The 20,115-nt window shown below is 43.6% G+C and overlaps 1 protein-coding gene across 1 annotated transcript in view; it reads right to left on the bottom strand.

Moving 5' to 3' along the window:
- Positions 1–18,241, bottom strand: part of TNFRSF11A (TNF receptor superfamily member 11a) — a 35,565-nt gene extending 17,324 nt beyond the window's left edge. Inside the window, exons 1-9 of the mRNA XM_029217655.1 lie at positions 18,043–18,241; positions 15,440–15,546; positions 14,757–14,838; positions 13,155–13,280; positions 9,240–9,383; positions 6,717–6,810; positions 5,480–5,571; positions 3,406–3,519; positions 495–547 (exon numbers count right to left, since the gene is read on the bottom strand). Of these exons, the coding sequence (XP_029073488.1) occupies positions 495–547; positions 3,406–3,519; positions 5,480–5,571; positions 6,717–6,810; positions 9,240–9,383; positions 13,155–13,280; positions 14,757–14,838; positions 15,440–15,546; positions 18,043–18,241 (1,011 nt within the window). The remainder of the gene's footprint in view (positions 1–494; positions 548–3,405; positions 3,520–5,479; positions 5,572–6,716; positions 6,811–9,239; positions 9,384–13,154; positions 13,281–14,756; positions 14,839–15,439; positions 15,547–18,042) is intronic.
- Positions 18,242–20,115: the final 1,874 nt, after the last annotated feature.

Here is a 20,115-nt window from a genome sequence, read left to right on the forward strand (position 1 = left end):
CCTACAGTTCTGAAGTTATACCAAAATTAAAAGCCACCAAAATAACTACAGAGTACAGGAATGTGACTGCTCTTCCCTCCTAGGAATCTGTCCTAGGCAATAGAGATTGGCACTAAACTAATAATATAAATAATACATGGGCAGAGAGATGACAGAAATGGAATGAAATACAAAGAAAACAGCATTTAGGATGAGCACTGACTTGGGCTTTGGGTTACTCTGTGGGGATCAATCCTGGGATTTGAGGTTCCATCCTCTCAATGAAGTACCATTCACAATTTGACTCAATATTTGACTAATAATAGTTATATCAGCCAATATTTTTTTTTTTTTTGGCCTCGTACACTCGGCTTTGTGGGATCTTAGTTCCCCGACCAGGGATGGAACCCGGGCCCTGACAGTGAAAGCGCCGAGTCCTAACCACTGGACCATCAGGGAATTCCCCCAAATTGTTAACAGTACTTAAAGGAGGCACTTAAGACTTTTAAATTTACCTTATTTCCACTTAGGCGGCCGCAAGCTTCATTGACCCAGTGCCACAAATTAGCTAGAAAAACAAAGTAAGGATAAGCGCTTCATATTATTATTTCCTATTTCTAATTCAGCATTATTGACCACTATGTCAGATCAATATTGTCTTTAAACAAAATCGTCTGCAAATCTGAGAGTGAAACATTTAAAAGAAAATCAACCAATTTAAAGACTATGAAGGCATCTTCCTCCTCCTATCAAAAACAGAACTTTTTGATCTATGTAAAGCCAAATCTGATGCCCTAATGTTCCACTGAATACCTTCAGGCACATCTGAGGGCTGTCAGAGCTGCTGTTTTGACTACAGACATTCTCATGCCCTCAGCAATTTTTCTTTGACTATTAGGGACCCTGTTAGGTATTGTAGGGGAACAAAGGTGACGTGGGTCTAGGGGACTTAGCACAAATATATGTATGATAAAAGTAAAGTGCATGCCAGAATGCTCTGTCAGGCCCCACTGAATTCCAGCGGGCCCCGAATCCTTTTCCCCTACACCCTGCTGCTTCTCAGAAGAAAGAAGAATATGTTCTGTGGCATGTACAAAGTATATCTTCCTTAACTTTTTAAAACAGAACTGATGAAACTTAAAAGGTCAAATCTATGAATTTAAAAAATCTATGAATGTATATAATACAAAGATAAAATTTTATCCCACATCCACTGAATATCTGATGTTGAATTCACTATAAAGACTAAAGCTAAGAGGTTGTCCATTTTCCACTGGAAGATAATGACGTCATCATAATAGGTAATGATGCCTCTTATGTGACCTCGCCTGGTCTATTTAACCTCTCTGAGCCTCAGTTTCCACATCATAAAACGGGGGAAATAATAATGCCTCCCTCTCAGTGCTGTTGTGGAGACTCAGGACACGTAAAATATGTACAGCAGTGTTGGCACATGATAAATATTTAACATGTCAGTTACGACTACCATCATCATTATTATTCGTGCTTATTTTCTATCACTTTAAACTTATATAAAAATAAAGATACTCCAAATAGAAGGAAAGTTGCAGCTCTTTCCTTTTAGGGAGCAGGAGTAGACAATTACAGATGATACTAAAAATAACATTTGTACACAGAGGTGGTAATTACTCCTAACTACTATGATAATCTCTCTCCTGGTTGATTGCAAAAGCCCTCCTTACTGCTGGGTCTGCATCCACTCTTTCTGTACCCCCCACATTTGTTTTAGTTACTAAAATAGCCAAATACGAAAACCACAGGGTTGTTCTGCCTCCCTCTGCTCAGGATGGGAGCACATTTCTTAGCAGTTTCATGTCACACTGGTTCTGACTTTCTGTTCCAGCTGCGCTAACCTTCCAATCCCCCCAACTTGCTCTGCTCCCTCCAATCATGCAATTCTCTTTGCATGGAATGCTTTTGATTCTCCTTAGCTCCCCTTGGGCTAGTTCATTGCAACTTGTCTTTCAGATCTCAGGTCCCCTGACTCCGCCCTGGGAAGCCCTGGCTGACCCTGAGGCTGGACAGGCAACTCTGTCACCCCTGGAGCTCTTGCACCTCCCTTTCCACACTCAGCCTCATTCTATGGGCCAATCCCTGCCTTGCTCACAGAGAAGCTTCTTCCATGAGGGCACTGGCTCTGTTTGTGTTGCTCAAGGTTTTGAGACCCCCGTGTCTGTCCAGTCCCTGGTAGCCAAAAAACATGTGTTGAATGAAGGGATGAAAAGAAAGCTGACAGTCACACATCCCGACTCAGTGATGGGCGGGCCCATTGCCTTTGCCATTGGTAAGATATGGCCAAAAGAGATTGTCACAGAGAAAAAAACTAAAGAATAAAACACTGGGAGTCTGTTTATCTCCTGAAAACATGGCTATATGAGTGAGCAATCCATCAGCATCTCTGAACATGTATTATTCAAATCCCCAGTTCTGATGTTGGGGAGGTAAAGTTGCATTAAATAACAATATTCAATAATGATAGACTTTTAAAAAAGTTAATTCCAACTTTTCCTCTTCAAATACTCTCTGCTTAACACTGGCATCGTCAGTCACCATCTTCCCTCTTTAATCTTCTGATTGCCCAGTGTTACACTAGACAATGGAATGTTAATGGAAATAGTAAGATATGCAGGATTTCATGAAGTCTATGGATGTGACTGTGAGAGAACTGATGGAATCACAGCAAAGCAAAGGTGGACAAAACAAGTGAGCAACTGAAAATGGGAAAGGATGGTGAGACCACAGGTGCTTCAAAAGACAATGATGTGCACTAGGTTTAGGAAACGTAGTGAAGCCTTGGACAGTTTCTTAAAAATTATACTTTGTAGCTTTGTAGTATAAAAGTCAAACAGGATGTGATGTTAAAAGACACTATCAAACAATTTTTTTTTGTGGAAAAACTATTCCCAATAAACAAGACAACACTTGATTATTCATTCTAAGAATGAGCACCTGCATTTTACTGAATATAAGACCACTTATTTTCAGAATTTTAAATTCACCTATCAGGGTAACACCCCAGTCAAAGCTTTCCATCTGTCATTTACCTGAACATTTTGTCTCTGTTTTAATTAAGTAATTAATTAAATTTAAGTAATTAAAAATGTTTGTGTTCTAGGATAAATGCAACCTCTGTATATCTGACAGTATATAATCTATACAACAGTCATTGGTTTCCTGCACCTAGAATATTTTTGTTTGCATATACATAAACAGGCACAATGGATTTTTGTTCATTTGTTTGTTTTGCCAGAGAACAATGAATTAGGTATAAAGCGTGTGTCACCTTAGTTTAAACAGATCACCAGAGGCAGTCGGAGGGCAATATACGCCTCTTCAAAGCATACGCCTAGAAATGTATCTATTGGCTTTAAGATTCATTTTCAAAACCCACCATAGACACAATACCTGTTAGTGCTTTCCCTTTTTTCCTATAGTAAACACCAAAGATGACAGCAGCAACTAATGCCACAGATATGAAGAGAAGCAGAATAATTAAACTGGGCAAGTAAATCTGGGGTTCTGTGTTGGAAGAAAATGAGAAAAATGGCATTAAAGATGGTTTATTTTTACTTTCTCCATTTAAAAACATAACCCTGGGCTTCCCTGGTGGCGCAGTGGTTGAGAGTCTGCCTGCCGATGCAGGGGACACGGGTTCGTGCCCTGGTCCGGGAAGATCCCACATGCCGCGGAGCGGCTAGGCCCGTGAGCCATGGCCGCTGAGCCTGCGCGTCCGGAGCCTGTGCTCCGCAACGGGAGAGGCTGCAACAGTGAGAGGCCCGCGTAACCCAAAAAAAACCAAAACCAAAACCAAAACCCATAACCCTTTCAATCAAACCCCAGAATCAAGGGTGTTGGTGTGGAATAAGAACAATAGGAAGGTCCCCGGCCCTAACTGTAGAATTTGTCAGGAAGAGCTCCCATTCAGAAGGGTGAAATCAACAATGCAGCCCGGTCCTGCCGGCTGCCATAGCTCTGAGGGGCCAGCCCAGGACCATATTTAAATGCTTCTACTTTAGAACAACTCTAATAGGGATGAGCACACCATCCATCATCTTTGTTTACCTACAGAACACTTCACTCTGTCTAGGTGGATGGGCTCTGGAGGCAAAAGGAAGCCCCTTATCAAATCTCTTTCCAAATAACAACATGGCACCAGGTTTTGCTGGTCATGAGAACAGAACCATAGCCATCCTGCAAAGTGTTTCAGGTACTTCATCTACAACACAGTGTGGACTCAACCATTTTTTTCATCCCCCCTTGATCACTTAAATGCTAGTACCTTTATATTATAAGCTCTTGGTTTACATGACCTGGTTTCCGGACTCTTGCTTTTCCTCTCCTTCTTTTTTTTTTTTTGGCTGCATTGCTGCTGCACGCAGGCTTTCTCTAGTTGTGGCAAGTGGGGGCTACTCTTCGTTGCGGTGCGTGGGTTTCTCATTGCCGTGGCTTCTCTTGTTGCAGAGCTTGGGCTCTAGGTGCACAGGCTTCAGTAGTTGTGGCACACGGGCTCAGTAGCTGTGGCTCACAGGCTCTAGAGTGCAGGCTCAGTAGTTGTGGCACACGGGCTTAGTTGCTCCGTGGCATGTGGGATCTTCCCGGACCAGGGCTTGAACCCGTGTCCCCTGCATTGGCAGAAGGATTCTCAACCATTGCGCCACCAGGGAAGTCCTCTCCTTCTGTTTTTTTTAAGACAGTTTTTTATTCCCTCAGTTATTCTGAATGTCCTCTTAATGGTCTTTTTAAAATGCTGCTCTGACTGTGCAATTCCTTATCCAGAACGCTTTGATGTTCTCCCGTTTGCCAAAATGTCAAAGCTAAGGCCTTGATTTTCTTAGTCAATGTTCATCAACCCCATCGCTCTGTGGCCTAGGTTCTCTTGCCTCATTAGAAAGGTTTTCTTGCCACTTATGCCTCCTCTTGTGCTGTGATACCTGGACCCACCTTCACAGCATCTCGCTCACCTGGGTAAGCAGCTTCCGCCATTAACTGTCAACTTTCTGTCAATCATTGAAACTGTACTTGAGATTGATTTGATCCACAGGATGTTCCAGAAATAATGATGACTATCTTCTAATAAGTTGCTAACTCTGGCTGGTGACCAAAATCTCCCATAGGTACCCTACTGTGACCACTGTGACCACCACCATCCTATCACATTTGGGCATTTTAATTTATGTTTGCACCTCAGTTTTCTTTCTGGTTTTGGCATACACGAATAAATTACTAGTTATCCATTCCTTTTTTGGGCACATACGAATAAATTACTAGTTATCCATTCCACAGTAGAAAATTATCAAATAAACAACATATCTGGAATTAAAATACTAATAAAAATGAAATACTGAGCTGACCACGGATAGGACGAGATGAAAAGGGAGAAATGGACGCCTCTGGATATAGCATGTAATTCGGGAGAAATCTAGAAGAGCTGACTAGACTGGGGCACATCTACCCAACCAACCTGCTCTATTCAACATACCATTTGGTGGTTTTGTAGGTGGAAGAGAACTACAAACCACATCTGATTTATCGGTCCCGTGAAGTGCTTCTGTCTCTCCAAGAATGGTACAGCTGTGAGAGGAAAGGTAGGTAAGTGCTTTGGTTTTATATTCTTATTAAAGCTACAAAAGGTTCTATCCCTTTAGATTGCAAGCTCATTCAGGAGAGGAACCAGGTCTTTGTGGATGTTTGAATTGCCAGTGTCTAGCCACACATCATTAAGGTGGACAAAGCCAATAGTAACTACGGCCAGTGTTCTCTAAGAACTACTCTGAGAGCATGGTCCAAAAGAGAAAAGACTGATGGCTGCAGTAAAGAAGATTCCAAATTCAATTACCATGGCTAAGTGATAAACTTTGGATGAATACCCTTTCGAAGTTGAAATCACAGAAAATCTTTTCAAAATAAAACTTGGATAAGTGGATCAGAAAATAAATATTTTACGAGAATTCATTTATTGGGAACTAAAAGAATCATGAGATTAATTATGAGTATTCAACAACAAGCATGCCATGAAAGGACTCAGGAATTTCACTCTGGATATACTCACATAAGTGTGAGATAGTATATAGAAAAGATGATTCATTGCAAACTTAGTTACTACTCCAAAAGACTGCAAACCACTTAAATGACTATCAATAGACAGCTTATTAAATAAATTATGGTACATCTCTATGATGACATACTATGTAGCTATAAAAAGCCACAAAGATCTAAGTGAACTAATATGGAATGAGCTTCCTTCAGGATATATTATGCGGAAAAAAAAAACCCAAGTGTGTAAACATTTATTTAAACAGGAGGCTTCTATTTGCACATACACCACACACACACACACACACATCTTTGTACAAGTAAACCAGTGATGCTGGGAAGCTGGGAAAAGTGGGACTGGTGAGTGATAATAAGCATCGTTAAGTAATTTGCAACTAAATAAGGTTAGAAAAAGGGAAAAAGCAGCTGCAACTATAAGTCAAAGCTTCAGTCAGACTGAATCTAACAAGCAATACACAGCTCCTGTCACACATCAGGGAGAAGATTGGCTGCACTGATTTATGGCCCTCATGCCCAATTGACAGACTTTTTCTGTTGTGAACCTGGCTTCCAGAGGAAGCCTCATCAAACGGAATCAGTCTGTTTTCAAAACAGACGAGACAGCAGAGGCTGAGTTGGGTTTAAAATCAACAAATCCTCTGGGTTCCTTCGTTGTCACTTACTTGGTCCAGGGTTTGCACTTTTCTGTGGAGGAAGAGGCGTCGGAGAAGTAGCCTGCGAGGCAGGGCTCGCACACCGTGTCCTTGTTGAGCTGCACTGTCAAAAAGACCAACGGACAAAAGAACACAAGACAAACGAGGACACTTAGAGATCGGCCAGGAGGATGGTCCAGAGGACCAGAGATCAGAAGCGCCCCGCCTGCCTCTTGCCTCCCCATTCCTGCCCTCACCACCTGTGGCCGGTGGCCGAAGTCCTCACAGACTTCAGAGGGCCCGAGACCCCACAGCAGGTGACAGCACTGTGTCCAGAGGGGAACTGGCTCACTGTCAGGGCGCCAACGCCAGATCTGAATTAGATCTAGCTCTCTGGTCCGGACCCTCTGCCAGTCAAAGCCACCGTCCTGGTCACCGATCCTTTGTTTCCTGGCCAGGGAGCCTGCTATCTGTTTTGTTTTAATCAAGCACCTGCCTGTTCTCCCCTGTCTCTCCTTTGGGGCTTACACCAGGCTTTGGGTACAGAGAATGGGAGCCCATTTACCGCTTTTAAAAAGGAAACTTCTTGTCTTGACCCTTTCTGATCAATACTCTCACTAGTCTAAGTATCGGAGTGTTGACAAAACAAAACAAAGAGAAAAGAAAAAAACGAACCAACCTACAATATAAGTCTCTTTTCCCTAAACCAAGGGTTGGTAGTAACAGTTTTCTATAAAGAGCCATACAATAAATATCTTAGGCTTTGCAGGCCCTCTGGTCTCTGCAAATTACTTGTAGTGTGAAAGAAGTCACAGATAATGTGTTAAAAATAAATGGATGGGGCTGTGTCCCAATAACATCCTATTTACACAAACAAAAGTGGTGGGATGGATTTTGGACCCCTGCCTTAAGCCATAGCACTGAAAGCAGGAATTGATCCTGGTTAGTAAGCTGTCTTCACCTCTCATATTCCACATGAACTACATTATCAAAATAGGAAATGTCTCAGATTTCCTATGTCTATTACCTTTACTGCAATTGACACATGATGACCCTTTGGTAATTCCAGTAAAGACGGACACTGGCTACCATGGGATATCATAATAAGCAACTGGCTTGTGCCAAAACCACAAATCACTCTTGAAATTAGTAGCACTTCTGTGGTTTATTTTCATGAATAAAACCCTAAAATAAGGAATTACATTTTCTTTGTCCAAAGTCAAGTGGGAAGTACATGGGCAAGGGTGTGACAACAGATATGGGGTATTTGGGATCAGGTTCAGTTGTTCTGAGTTCAAATATACTGCAAGGCAGGGGTAAAATTTTCAGTCATCCACGTCACCCCCTCTACCCTCCACCTATTGCTGAAGAATGCACCATTTCCAAAGGAGCAAAGCAGAGAGGACATTGAGCAGAGAAAAAAAAAAAAAGCAGAAAGGGACCAGCACCTTTTTATTTTTTTGTTTTTTTTTTACCAGCACCTTTTTTCATGCAGCTAACAAACTTTTGGAAAGGCTCTGGGTCTTGCCTATATCTCAGAACCAGAATTCAGAAGGGAGCAGGCTGTCATAGGGAGATTTATTTTAGTAATTAAAAAATCGTCAGACTTCTTCCCACGAGAAAGCCTGTCTGGTTTAATTGAAGGACTGACTGTGCCAGACTCTGTGATGGACATTTTCCTCCATACGAAATGAAATGAATAATATTTTAAATTCTCCCAACCCTGTGTTTTACTTTTATAATTATAATATAGCAAAATATAATATATTCAGCTTTTGGACCAACTGTGTATAATAATAACTGTAGTAACAACTCAGTCCAGGAGAAATGTTTTTATGCTTAGAACCCTGAGTCACAAGAAATGTTTAAAAAGAAAAATTTCAAATAGGTGCATTTTTTTTTCATGTGAAAGTGTATGAAAAGGTGATTAGCATAAACCTCTCCGAGCCTAAAAATACATTATGATAAAACTCTGTGGGGAAGGTGAAATGGATACAAATCAAAGGAGAGAAAAGAACTATATAAACTTTCCAACAGTTAAAGACGATCAGTGCATTTTTAAATGGATGATGATGGCTATTCAGTTGCTATCCCATGTTTTGATTCCGCTGAATATTTTAGAAAGTGTAACTTACTGCTGTTCCAATTCCCTGGAAACTAAGTCCTTAAGCAACTCTTTCAATTTGTAATAAAAATATATAGCTGTCTATTTAAAATGTTGGCAGGAGGTACACGGCTTTTCAAAATTCTCCTAAGAGGGTGCACATGTTTTAAAAAAAGGTTTGGGGACCCCTGCATGATCCGGTTCCCCCCTTAGTGGGCATGGGAAGGTTCAAAAGGAGGAGCCTTGAGAAGAGCGCGTGGGCCGAGCTCTCACATTCCCCCGGAGGCGCACAACCTGCAGTCCGTTCCCAGGGAACCCTCAGCCTCCTCCAGCGCCCCCTGGTCCTGAAGAGTGTCATGACTCAGGGAAGCCGTCTGAGAGGCCGCTTTGGCCTGGGGGTACTTGCACGGCTTTGGGAGCGCCGCCAGACGCGGGACCCCGGCTCGTACCCGGGAGCCGGGCGCCGAAGCCGGGCGCGCACTCGGCGTTGCGGCGGCAGCAGCGGCAGTCCTCGCTCCAGTGGTACCCGGCGGTGCAGGCGCAGCGCCGCGGAGCCGTCCGGTTGCCGGGCTCCACGGCCACCAGGGCCTTGCCTGCGGGAGAGAAAGAGGGCAGCGAGGCAGCGGGAGCAAGGGCGGATACACACCTTCCACCTCGTGCCCCTCGCTCTCCAGCACCACCAGCCCCAAACCACCCAGACCCCCCCGGACGCAGCGCACGGATGAATCACTCAGGACACTGGGATTCAGGAACTCCCAAGTTCCCCCTCACACTTCCTGTGCTGGCACTAAAACATCCCAGAAGGTTATGTTGGTTTTTTTTTTCTCTCTCTCTCAATAATTAAGAGCCTTGTGGTTTTTGAAAAGTCAGTTTTCATGTTGGTAGGAAGATTAAGGCCTGGGGAGTTTCTGATCATTGACTATTTTGATGAATGCAAAATAATCGACTTACAGCTTCTTGAGTTTTAGTAAATTCAAATGTGATAAACATTCTTAACACCAATGCTAGATCAGACCTAAGAGAATTGGGTTTCTGGAGACTGGGGAGTCATCTTGGGATCCCACAGGACTGCAGGATTATTCAGAGTCCTGAAAACAGGCGTCACTGTGGGATTAGATACGGGCAAAGTAAGGAGGTTGGGCCTGGTGACAAACTTGGAAATTAACCTCTCCCCCCAAACTTAGGATAACACGTTCGTTGTCTCTTTTCTCACAACACACAGCAAAGCGCTCTCTCCTTATCTCAAACCTTCTGGCCCTTTCCAGTTTTTGTGGAATAGAGGTAAATGCTCACACACAGTCGACCCTCATTATTCGCTGGTTCATGTAGGCAATTTCGCCTACTAGTTAAAACTTAATCGTAACCCCCAGATCAATAACTCCTGGTGCTTTTGCAGTTATCCTCCAACACATGCAGAACAGCGAAAATTTTGAGTCACCAGCTGGACGTGGATGTCCCCAGCCAAGGGCAAACGGGGTGACACTGCCTTCTAGTTTTAGCTGTCACACTGGAAATCAGAGTCCTTTCTGTGGGCTATTTAGTGTCCTATTTTTGGCATTTTTGTGTTTTTTATTGGTGAGTTCACTGTTTAAAATGGCCCCCAAGCATAGGGCTGAAGTGCTGTCGAGTGTTTCTAAGTCCAAGAAGGCCATGATGTGTCTTCTGGAGAAAGTCCATGCATTAGATAAACTTTGTTCAAGGCTGTTTATTGTGAGTTCATTGTTAATGAATCAAAATATTTCTTAAATAAGGTGTCTTTAAACAGAAACACATACAAAATGAGGTTATGTTCACCTACCCAGGAGTGGTGGTTCAGTATTGGCTAGCTCAGTGTTTGTGGTGACTTTATAGAACATAACTACCATGAATAACAAGAATTACCTGCACACACACATGCATACATGAAACAACACAATAACATTTATTTAAAACAGACTTCCTACTCCTCCTATACATCCCCATCTCACCTGGATTGTCCAAACAGCCCTTGTACTTTATATTTCTGAATACTTATCAGAGTTTGTTATGGACTGATGTTTGTGTCCTCTCAAAATTCATATGTTGAAATCCTAACCCCCCCCCACCGCAGTGTGATGATATTAGGAGGTGGGGGCTTTGGGAGGTGATTAGGTCATGAGGGTGGAGCCCCCATGAATGGGATTAGTGTCCTTATAATAAGAGACGGCACAAAGCTTGCTTCCGCTCTCTCTCCGTTCACCACCACGTGAGGACACAAGAAAGTGGCTGTCTTGAAACAAGGAATAGGGAACACACCAAGAGCCCCGCCATGCTGGCACCCTTATCCCAGACTTCCAGCCTACAGAACTGTTCTGTATATATATTTGTTGTTCAAGCCACTGAGTCTGTGGTATTCTGTTATAGCAGCCTGAACTGCCTAGGACAGAGTTCCAAGAGAAAACAAAGAAACCAGAAACCTGTTCCCTCCTTCACTGTCTCAAGTTATAACCAGCAGGAAGGGAATGCTTCCTGTTCCCATTCTTTTCAGACCAGAGCTGGGTGAACCTGAGAAGTCTCCACTCCCTTCTGTGTCCACTCTCCAAGGCCCAGGTCAGCTCTGAAGCACCAAGACCAACTTGCATAAACATGGACATACTGTCTGGAACATACGAACAAGTGTCATTTTCCTTGGAAAATTTGAATTCCAGTATCCCACTCAAAAGTAAGTGCATGTGGACTTCCCTGGTGGCGCAGTGGTTAAGAATCTGCCTGCCAATGCAGGGGACACGGGTTCGAGCCCTGGTCCAGGAAGATCCCACGTGCTGGGGAGCAACTAAGTCCGTGCGCCACGACTACTGAACCTGTCCTCTAGAGCCCGTGAGCCACAACTACTGAAGCCCGTGCGCCTAGAGCCCATGCTCCGCAACAAGAGGAGCCACCACAATGAGAAGCCCGCGAACCACAACGAAGAGTAGCCCCCACTCGCCGCAACTAGAGAAAGCTTGCATGAAGCAACAAAGACCCAACACAGCCAAAAATGAGTAAATAAAATAAATAAATTTATATATATATATATATATATATATGTAAGTGCATGTAAGCCTGTGTGGTTTGAACAATTTTGACATATTTTAAAATATCTTAATGCGCTAGGTTTGGGGCTTTAATCAATTTTGGCAGTAGACAGAGTGAATCTTTCTTTCCAAGAGACAGCAATGAGTCAAGCTCATTACTAAGCAGTGGGAAAGAAAAAAGACTTGATCAGATGCTTCTGCTCAATGGAGTTTCCATGTTACCTTCTCTGGACAAAGTCTGCCAGCTGTCTCTAACACTTTAGAAAAATTACAGTGTTTAGAAAAATGCTTATTTCCTAGTTCTGTCTACTGAAAAAACAAACAAACAAACCTATATACAAGGATCAATCCAGTAGCAATGAGTGCTTCCCAGCACCCAGACTGAAGCTGCTAAATAAGATGTTCTGCTGAAAGCAATGAGAAATCCTTGGAGAAATGGCTGATTCCACCTTTAGGGCAGGAAATGTCCAAGGTGAGGCTGGGAGCAAGAGAGCTCAGAAGGACACCGGGGTCCACATCGAAAGACTTGGGGGCCACCTGGGAGAGGTGAGATAATCCAAGCACCAGTAAAACTAGTAACCGCAATAGATTAAAACACCTCAAAGATGTAAATGCATGAGTTCATAATATTCATACAATTCCTTTGGAGACAACTTGGTGATCAAGTCATTATTTTGAAAAGTGGTAAATAAAGTTACAAGCATTCATTCTGCCTTTCCTGTATATACTGTACTTCAGGGTAACAACCCGTTGATGAGGGAAGTTTCTCTTTAGAAAGCATTCCAGCCAATAAAGGAAGAAGGGATGATGGAATTAGAACATCACCTTTCTGCAGCCCCTAATGAAAATGGATCTAGGCCACGATCATCAACAGCTGCTAATATCACCCAAAAGAGGGCGCAGCAGCTACTCTGTGAGTACTGACATCACCACGTCATGCTCACCTTTGAAGGAGCTTTGCCAAAAACAAAGCAGAAAAACCCGGATTCTGATCAGCCTTCTAGATCTAATAACCCCTTTACAGGAAATATCGGAGATATAAATATTCATTCATGTATATATATATATATATATATATCTGAATCACTCTGCTGTATAGCTGTATAGTAGAAACTAACACAACACTGTAAATCAACTATACTTCAATAAAAACAAAACTATTCCAGAACAGAAGTTCTACATGAAGAATTTTAACACAATCCTTCTGGGATCCGAAGCATATCTTTCTGGGGGTCTGTGGTCAAAACTTCTTCCCATGGCCCCTAAAAGAGACAATATTGCTGTATCTAAAAATATCATTTATCCACACAGCCCCCGACATGACTGACTCACCTGTATCACAAACTTTATGCAGCAAGCATTTATCTTCTTCATTCCAGGTGTCCAGGTATTCATCCGGGCCACAGGGCAGACAGACGCTTTCAGAGGTAGCAGTGCATTTGGAAGACAAGTACTTTCCTTAAATTAGAAGGGGAAACATGCACCAATCAAAAATACTTCCTCCCAAAAAAGCCAACAAATCAACAAAAAATGTACCAATCTGGGAATTCCCTGGTGGTCCAGTGGTAAGGACTCTGTGCTTTCACTGCTGTGGGCCCAGGCTCAATCCCTGGTCAGGGAACTAAGATCCTGCAAGCCATGGGGTGTGGCCAAAAAAAAAACCAAGCACCAATCTACTGGACCCCTTACATGACCATAATCCCAGGACATCCCCCAAAGGTAGGCTGATACATGAGATAAGACCACATCTCACAGCAACGGCTCCTCAGCCCTCCCGGCTGGCTCAGATAACCTCTCCTGGGTTTGCTGTGCCTGTGTTCATGGCAGTCTTTTAGATCTTCTAAGTAAAAGATCACCCCTTCCACCGCAAACCTCTGCTGACTAAGAAAAAGAACTATGGTTTTCAAACTGGTGCCTGCAGAACTTGAGGGGTTCCCTGGGGGCTAAGCAAGAGGAACTTCCTCTCACCTCTCCCCTCCCATCTTCAAAACCCCTCTACTGTCAACCTGGATAGTTAACTTCTTTTGTCCCAAGTATACTGTGGGCTCACGGTTAACTTAGTTTCATCAGAGAGTAATACACACACACATGCACGCATGAAAATCACTGGATCTTCATTCTACGAACCCAAAAAGTATTTGTAGCTGAAATATCTAAAGGATCTTGTTATAAGGTGAGCACCTTTTCCTCAAAGCTCTCCTCCTTTCCCCAGAACAGTGAGTGAGTGAGGACCCTCTGGACTTGGGGCTTCACTGAGGCCATAGAAACACTTGGTCACCTTCTGGCAGAACAACTTTGGGGAAGTGGTGACCAGTCCACCTTCTACCCCTCAGCAGGTATTGTGGGGAGGAGTTATAACAGGGTTTTGACAATTTTTAGCAGTGATTCTAGGATAGATTACCACCCCCATCCTCCGCTAATTTCTGTGAAAATAATACTTTTTTTTTTTTTTTGGCCACACCGCATGGCTTGCAGGATCTTAGTTCTCCCACCAGGAATCAAACCTGGGCCCTTGGCAGTGAAAGTGCCGAGTCCTAACCACTGGACCGCCAGGGAATTTCGCAAAATAATACTTTTAAATAAGAGTTGTGTCTCATATTTTGAGAGTTTGAATCACAAACTTCTAAAACAGAGTTTCAGAAACCATCTTGCCTTCTCAAGAAACAGCGTTTTGGAAAGCTGGTACTTAATTCATGTTCCAGCATGTACTTAATTCAAGTACCAGTTTCTGAAATTGCTCTTGATTTTTAGCTGATTTTATCTACTGAGAGAAGTTTTTGTCTTCAGAGTGACAAACACCACTACCTGCCACCGCCATAAAAAGCCTACCCAATTTCTTTTTTTTATCTGGCAGGACAGAAATGGTTCCTTAGATTAAAAAAAGAACCCCACCCGCTTTTGGAGTACAATGACAGGAGGTTTAGAAGTACAAACCTGGTTCACATTTGTTACAGCATCGTCCAAGGTGCTCGTAATGCCTCTCGCTAGTACACGGAGAGGTGATCTGAAAAGTCACCTAAAGAGAAAGTGCGCATCAGGTAGAGATTAGGCACAAGTTCTTTCTAGAGAAAACAGAAAGTGAATTACTGACTCACATTTCTGAAAAGTATAAGAAATCACCATAAACAGTCCTGAAACAGCTCTGCATAATACCACCCCCCTCCCAAAGATGTCGCTTTACTATTCTAGCCCATTTCTCCCTAACAATGTACAAAACCAATGATTCTGGCACCCAAATCCATTTAAGCATTTAAAACAATATCGGTCATGCTCATGGTAATAGGCTGGATGAAAGGGAAATTTACAAATGGTACACAGAAGGTTGAAAACCGCTTTACACAACCCACGTACGAAATTGGTCCCACTTCTGTGTCATCACATGGTGGACAGTTTGCTCAGCCCACTTTGGTCATAAAACTGTAGAAGGACAGAATGGGGCCCCTTAACATGTGTCTTATACCAGGGGAGGCAAACTGTGGTCTTACAAGCTAGCTCTGATTTTAAAAAGATGCTTAATACCGCTTACCTTTTAAAATTTTAAACACGCAGAGAATCTGAAAAAGTGGGACAGCAAGGGGTTACAGGAAGCCTTCTGGCTTACAGCCAGGAGCCCTGACCGACCGCCCGCTGGCTGACGGATCCCCGACAAGCTGCTTCAGCTCTTTGAACCTTGTCTCCTTTCTGTATGATTCTAATACCAATACTAATTTCCAAGTCTGCTCATCTAAGCAGAACAAAACAAAAAGCCAAGTCCCCTACAATCACTCAGATTCTTATCAGTTTGCCACAGAAAAGCCCTTTTCTTTATCAGCTTTCTCAGTGTCAGAAAAAAACCCACACATTCCTGTTGACAGGCAGGCAGTGGAGCGATGAACTGAACGAAGTGGAAGCGTTGGGCTCAGCTGCAGACTTCACACCGTGCGTACCAAGGGTCCGGCTCCTGCTGGGTCCCAGGGATCCAGAGTTACAACCTTGCCCTCAAGGGACTTCCGCACACCAGGGTGTGTGCTATGATGGAGCCAGGTGGGTCCCTCCCTCAGCTGAAGGCCAGGGGAGGTGTCCCAAGGAGTGTGACAAGTGAGCACAGGTTGGCAGGATAAAAAAGAACTCAGCCAGATGAGGAAAAAGGAGCTGGCCCGTGGAAGTGGAGGGCAGGGCAAGGAAGCTGTCTTTGGCAGAGTATGAGATGTTCAAACAGGGATACTGAGGCCTGAAGTGGCATGTCGGGTGGGGCTGGCAGTGGAGACCATCAGCAGAGTCCTGGGAGACGAGACCAAGGATGGTCAGAGCAATCAGAGGGCTTCACCTGCCTATTCAAGAGCTTGGATGGGAGGTGTAGAAATAGTGTAGCTTGGAAGAAGCCGTGCATCCTCACAGTACCTCAGTTATGAAGGAAGTTTTCTAGAGAGAGCACCACACCCAGAAAAACCCAGGCTAGCTGAGTAGGGTGTGCAGGATGCCCCCAGTACGGACCTCTCCGACCTCCCCCAGGCCAGGTAAAGGGCTTCCGGGAGGGTTGGGGCCAGGGACAGTTACACTGAGGCTGATGAGAATGTCAAATGTGCTTCTGGAGCCAGGTATGCCAGGAAGGTTGTATTCGGACTTGCTTCCGAGACCTGTCTAACACTCTCTGTGGACCCCTGATAACATGGACTGATGTTCCCTGAGCATTCACCACATGACAGGGTCTGGTGGACAGTGCAGTGAGCCCACTGGACACTAGGAAGAATGATGTAATGGAAATCACCCCACCGCTCCTTTCGGGTCTTTTTCTCTCTGTTTTTATAGGAATCTGTTTCTCTGCGCCTGGCACGGTAACGTGTGCACACAGAAGAAAGACGCGCAGAGGCAAAACGGTGAAGCTGAATTCGGCCAGGGCAACTTTTGTCTCACACACAGGATCTGTCTGAGCCTGAAGATATGTGAGCACTCCTGCGATGCTGATGACAAAGGCAAACGAGAGAAATGTGTGGTTGGAGATAAAGGTCGATTGCTTCTGACCCATAAGAAAGCTGCAAGAGTCTCTGTAAGATGAGCACAGACTTTGTATTACACACACAGCTTCTCTTTAGGGGAATTTGGTAAAAGGACTCCCCCCAAGCAGCAGCTTAGAAGGTCTGTCAGGTGCTACAGGCTGTGCCCTGGGCTCCAAATCCTGGTACCTGGTGAGCATCATTGACCTGAATATGTGGACAATTTGTTTACACGTTTAGGAGAGTGGCAGTGATTCATTCAACCCATCCACCGTCTAACCCAGGAGCGTAATACCTCCTAGCAAAAATGGGGAAGCTACTGATTCCAGAGGTAACCAGATGTCTTAGCTCTTAAACAGATTTTCACAGATTATTCCTTAGAATCCATATCTGTCTCCTAAGCTTACTGTGACTTTACACCTGGACATGTCTTCTTTTTTAAAAATGGAGACATAATTCACACACCATGAAACTCACCCTTTCAAAAGGTGCGATTCAGTGTTTTGTTTTGTTTTTTGTATATACACAAAGTTGTGCAACCACCGCTGCTAACTCCAGAACACCTGCATCACTCCAAAACTGATATGTCTGTTTGACACAGCTCTAGGATTACAGATCTTTTAAGCTGCATGAGCAATTCTGCTACTGGGAGAATTGGCTATGGTGAGGCAGAAAATTATGGAATTAATCTAATTTAAGGTATAGCTTAAACTGAACCCTACTTTATTCTTGAGTTACATCAGATACTTTGCAGTACACCTTCAAACCTTCAAAATGGCAATAAATATACAACTCAAAAGGCAACATACATACACAGATATGGTTAAGGAAATGTGGTTTGTGGGTAAATAAAAAGAATCTGGAAAACTCTCTGTAGGAGGCCTACACCTTCAGAAGGCAAGATGTGCCTTTGCTGTTTTTTTTCCTTCTCTTGTTCTGCCTCCCTGCTTCTAAGAAGCTCTCTGCTTCTTTTCCCCCACTGGCAGAGCTGCAGCTCTAGGATGACCTTCTTATTAGAGGATCTGCAGCTCCCCGGACCTCACATAGCATGTAAAGCTTGCCCTGTGCTGGTCTGACTCTGATCCTAAGCTCCACGTCCAGGAACGCTGTGGTTTGCTCTCTGCACTGCAGTCCCTGCATTTGTAACTATTAGGAAGTCCAGATCTTGGACACCCTGGCCTGTCACCTTTTGCTGATCCCCTGAGGACTTGTCCCTCCATGCTACAGGCCAGAAGGGCTCTACCTGCCTGCCTCCTGGATCCCAAGTTCCCACATCCAACCATCTTGGGCTCGGTTTCCAGTTAGCCTGAGCTGGATCTCCTTGACACCAGCCTCCCTCTGTCTGGATAGCCTGCCAAATACATCCCCAGACTGGCGTTTTTTTGATGTGAATGAACGAATGACCTTCAGCCCCTCCCAGTCTGACCCCTTCTTTTTCTTTAACATGTTTATCGGAGTATAATTGCTTTACAATGGTGTGTTAGTTTCTGCTGTATAACAAAGTGAATCAGCTGTACATATACACATATCCCCATATCCCCTCCCTCTTGCATCTCCCTCACACCCTCCCTATCCCACCCCTCCAGGTGGTCACAGAGCACCTAGCTGAGCTGATCTCCCTGTGCTATGCGGCTGCTTCCCACTAGCTATCTATTTTACATTTGGTAGTGTACATATGTCCATGCCACTCTCTCACTTCGTCCCAGCTTACCCTTTCCCCTCCCCGTGTCCTCAAGTTCATTCTCTATGTTTGCATCTTTATTCCTGTCCTGCCCCTAGGTTCTTCAGAACCATTTTTTTTTAGATTCAATATATATATGTGTTAGCATATGGTATGACCCCTTCTTTTTTCTACAGATTCTAGCTCTGACATCTCCCATCTCAACAGCAGCTGGGAGAGCCTCCAGGCTGCTCAAGCCCCTCCTGGTCCTCTGGCCCTTCCCTCCCAACAGCTCAGAATTTGGGCCTGACTCTAGCCCCCAAGACCAAGCTCCCAACGGTTATGAGGTAGTAGCTCTTATTATTGGTAGCAATCCTAGTAAGGCAGTAATTTGTTAAAAACATGTTCCTGCTTCAGTGTTTTGGAAGCAACCTCCCAGGGGATGGGGGGATTCAGCAGAAGGCTGCAGATTTTCAGTTCATCGGGTGATTTTGTCAACCACCTCCAGTCTCCTCTCTTTGCCCAAGATGTAGCAACAGAAGGCCTTTGGTAACCGAGTTGAGACGTACAAACTTTGAGTTACCTACGTTTTTGTCTAGTTTGCCTTCAGGATTGACTTGTTTCCCTCTAAAACAACAGAGCTTCGGAACCATCGTTGTTTTCATTAAGCAAATAAAGCAGAACCACTTCTAAAATGTCTATTTATTGAATAAAGAATACAGTCACATACATTCAAAATCAGGTCTGTTGCAGCGCTTGTGTTTTGGGGAATACGATTTGATTCACGCATGGTACTTAAAAGTCTCGTAAAAAACCAGCCATGTCCTACCGACCACAGTTCTTAATCAATAAAATACAAAAGTAATGTTTGGCCCCCAGAGTTTACATCGACTAACTTCTGCTTTCTAACAGACTTCCTCTGAATGTATAAGAAACACTAGAGTCTGTTTATGGCAAATACCCTTTACATCCCCTGCCTCTCCTTTCCCCCCATATAAATTCCTTGGAAAGTCTAAATAAAGGAGTTAAAATGGCAAGACAATACATCTGATTTATTGGCCATCTGTTGCCTCACTTTCTTGTGTGTTTTGTGTCATGTGTGTATTTGTTTCAGGGCATACGGGCTGGTATTTAATTTTAACGGCTGACAAACTCTTCTGGAATAAGCATGTCCACAGTCCGTGCGAGGCTTTGGGAGGCCGGAGGGAGATAATAAATTGTACATCAAAATCTTCTTTATAAAGCTCCGTGGATTTATTTCCCAATGTAATGCCATGTTGGGTCTAACCCTGAGAAACCCCAAGCTGAAGAAACAACATTTCTGTGAGCTGAGCTGCAGAGACCGGAGGGTCTGTATTCAGAATCCTGCAGGGAAGGTTGACTTAAATATTTATTTTTTTTTCGTGCTGTTAATCAACCCAATTGTAGTGAAAGCCGTTATGAATACTAAAATTACTTTTCTGCTCTACTAAAAATTCATGCTGACATATAACAAAACAGAAAGAAGCTTGGCTCCTTTTCCATAGATTTCATTTTATAAAATATCACCCATGACTACTTGAGAATTTGGCTGTAAATTAAGTAAAGGTGGTATCAAATTTCTGAATGTTACAGTCAACTGAAAGATGTGGTTTTTCGTAAGAGAGAAACTACTGGATGT

This window comes from Monodon monoceros, unplaced genomic scaffold (genome assembly GCF_005190385.1).
Source record: "Monodon monoceros isolate NGI ecotype Baffin Bay Population unplaced genomic scaffold, NGI_Narwhal_1 Super_Scaffold_1, whole genome shotgun sequence".
NCBI classification, from domain to species: Eukaryota; Metazoa; Chordata; class Mammalia; order Artiodactyla; family Monodontidae; genus Monodon; species Monodon monoceros.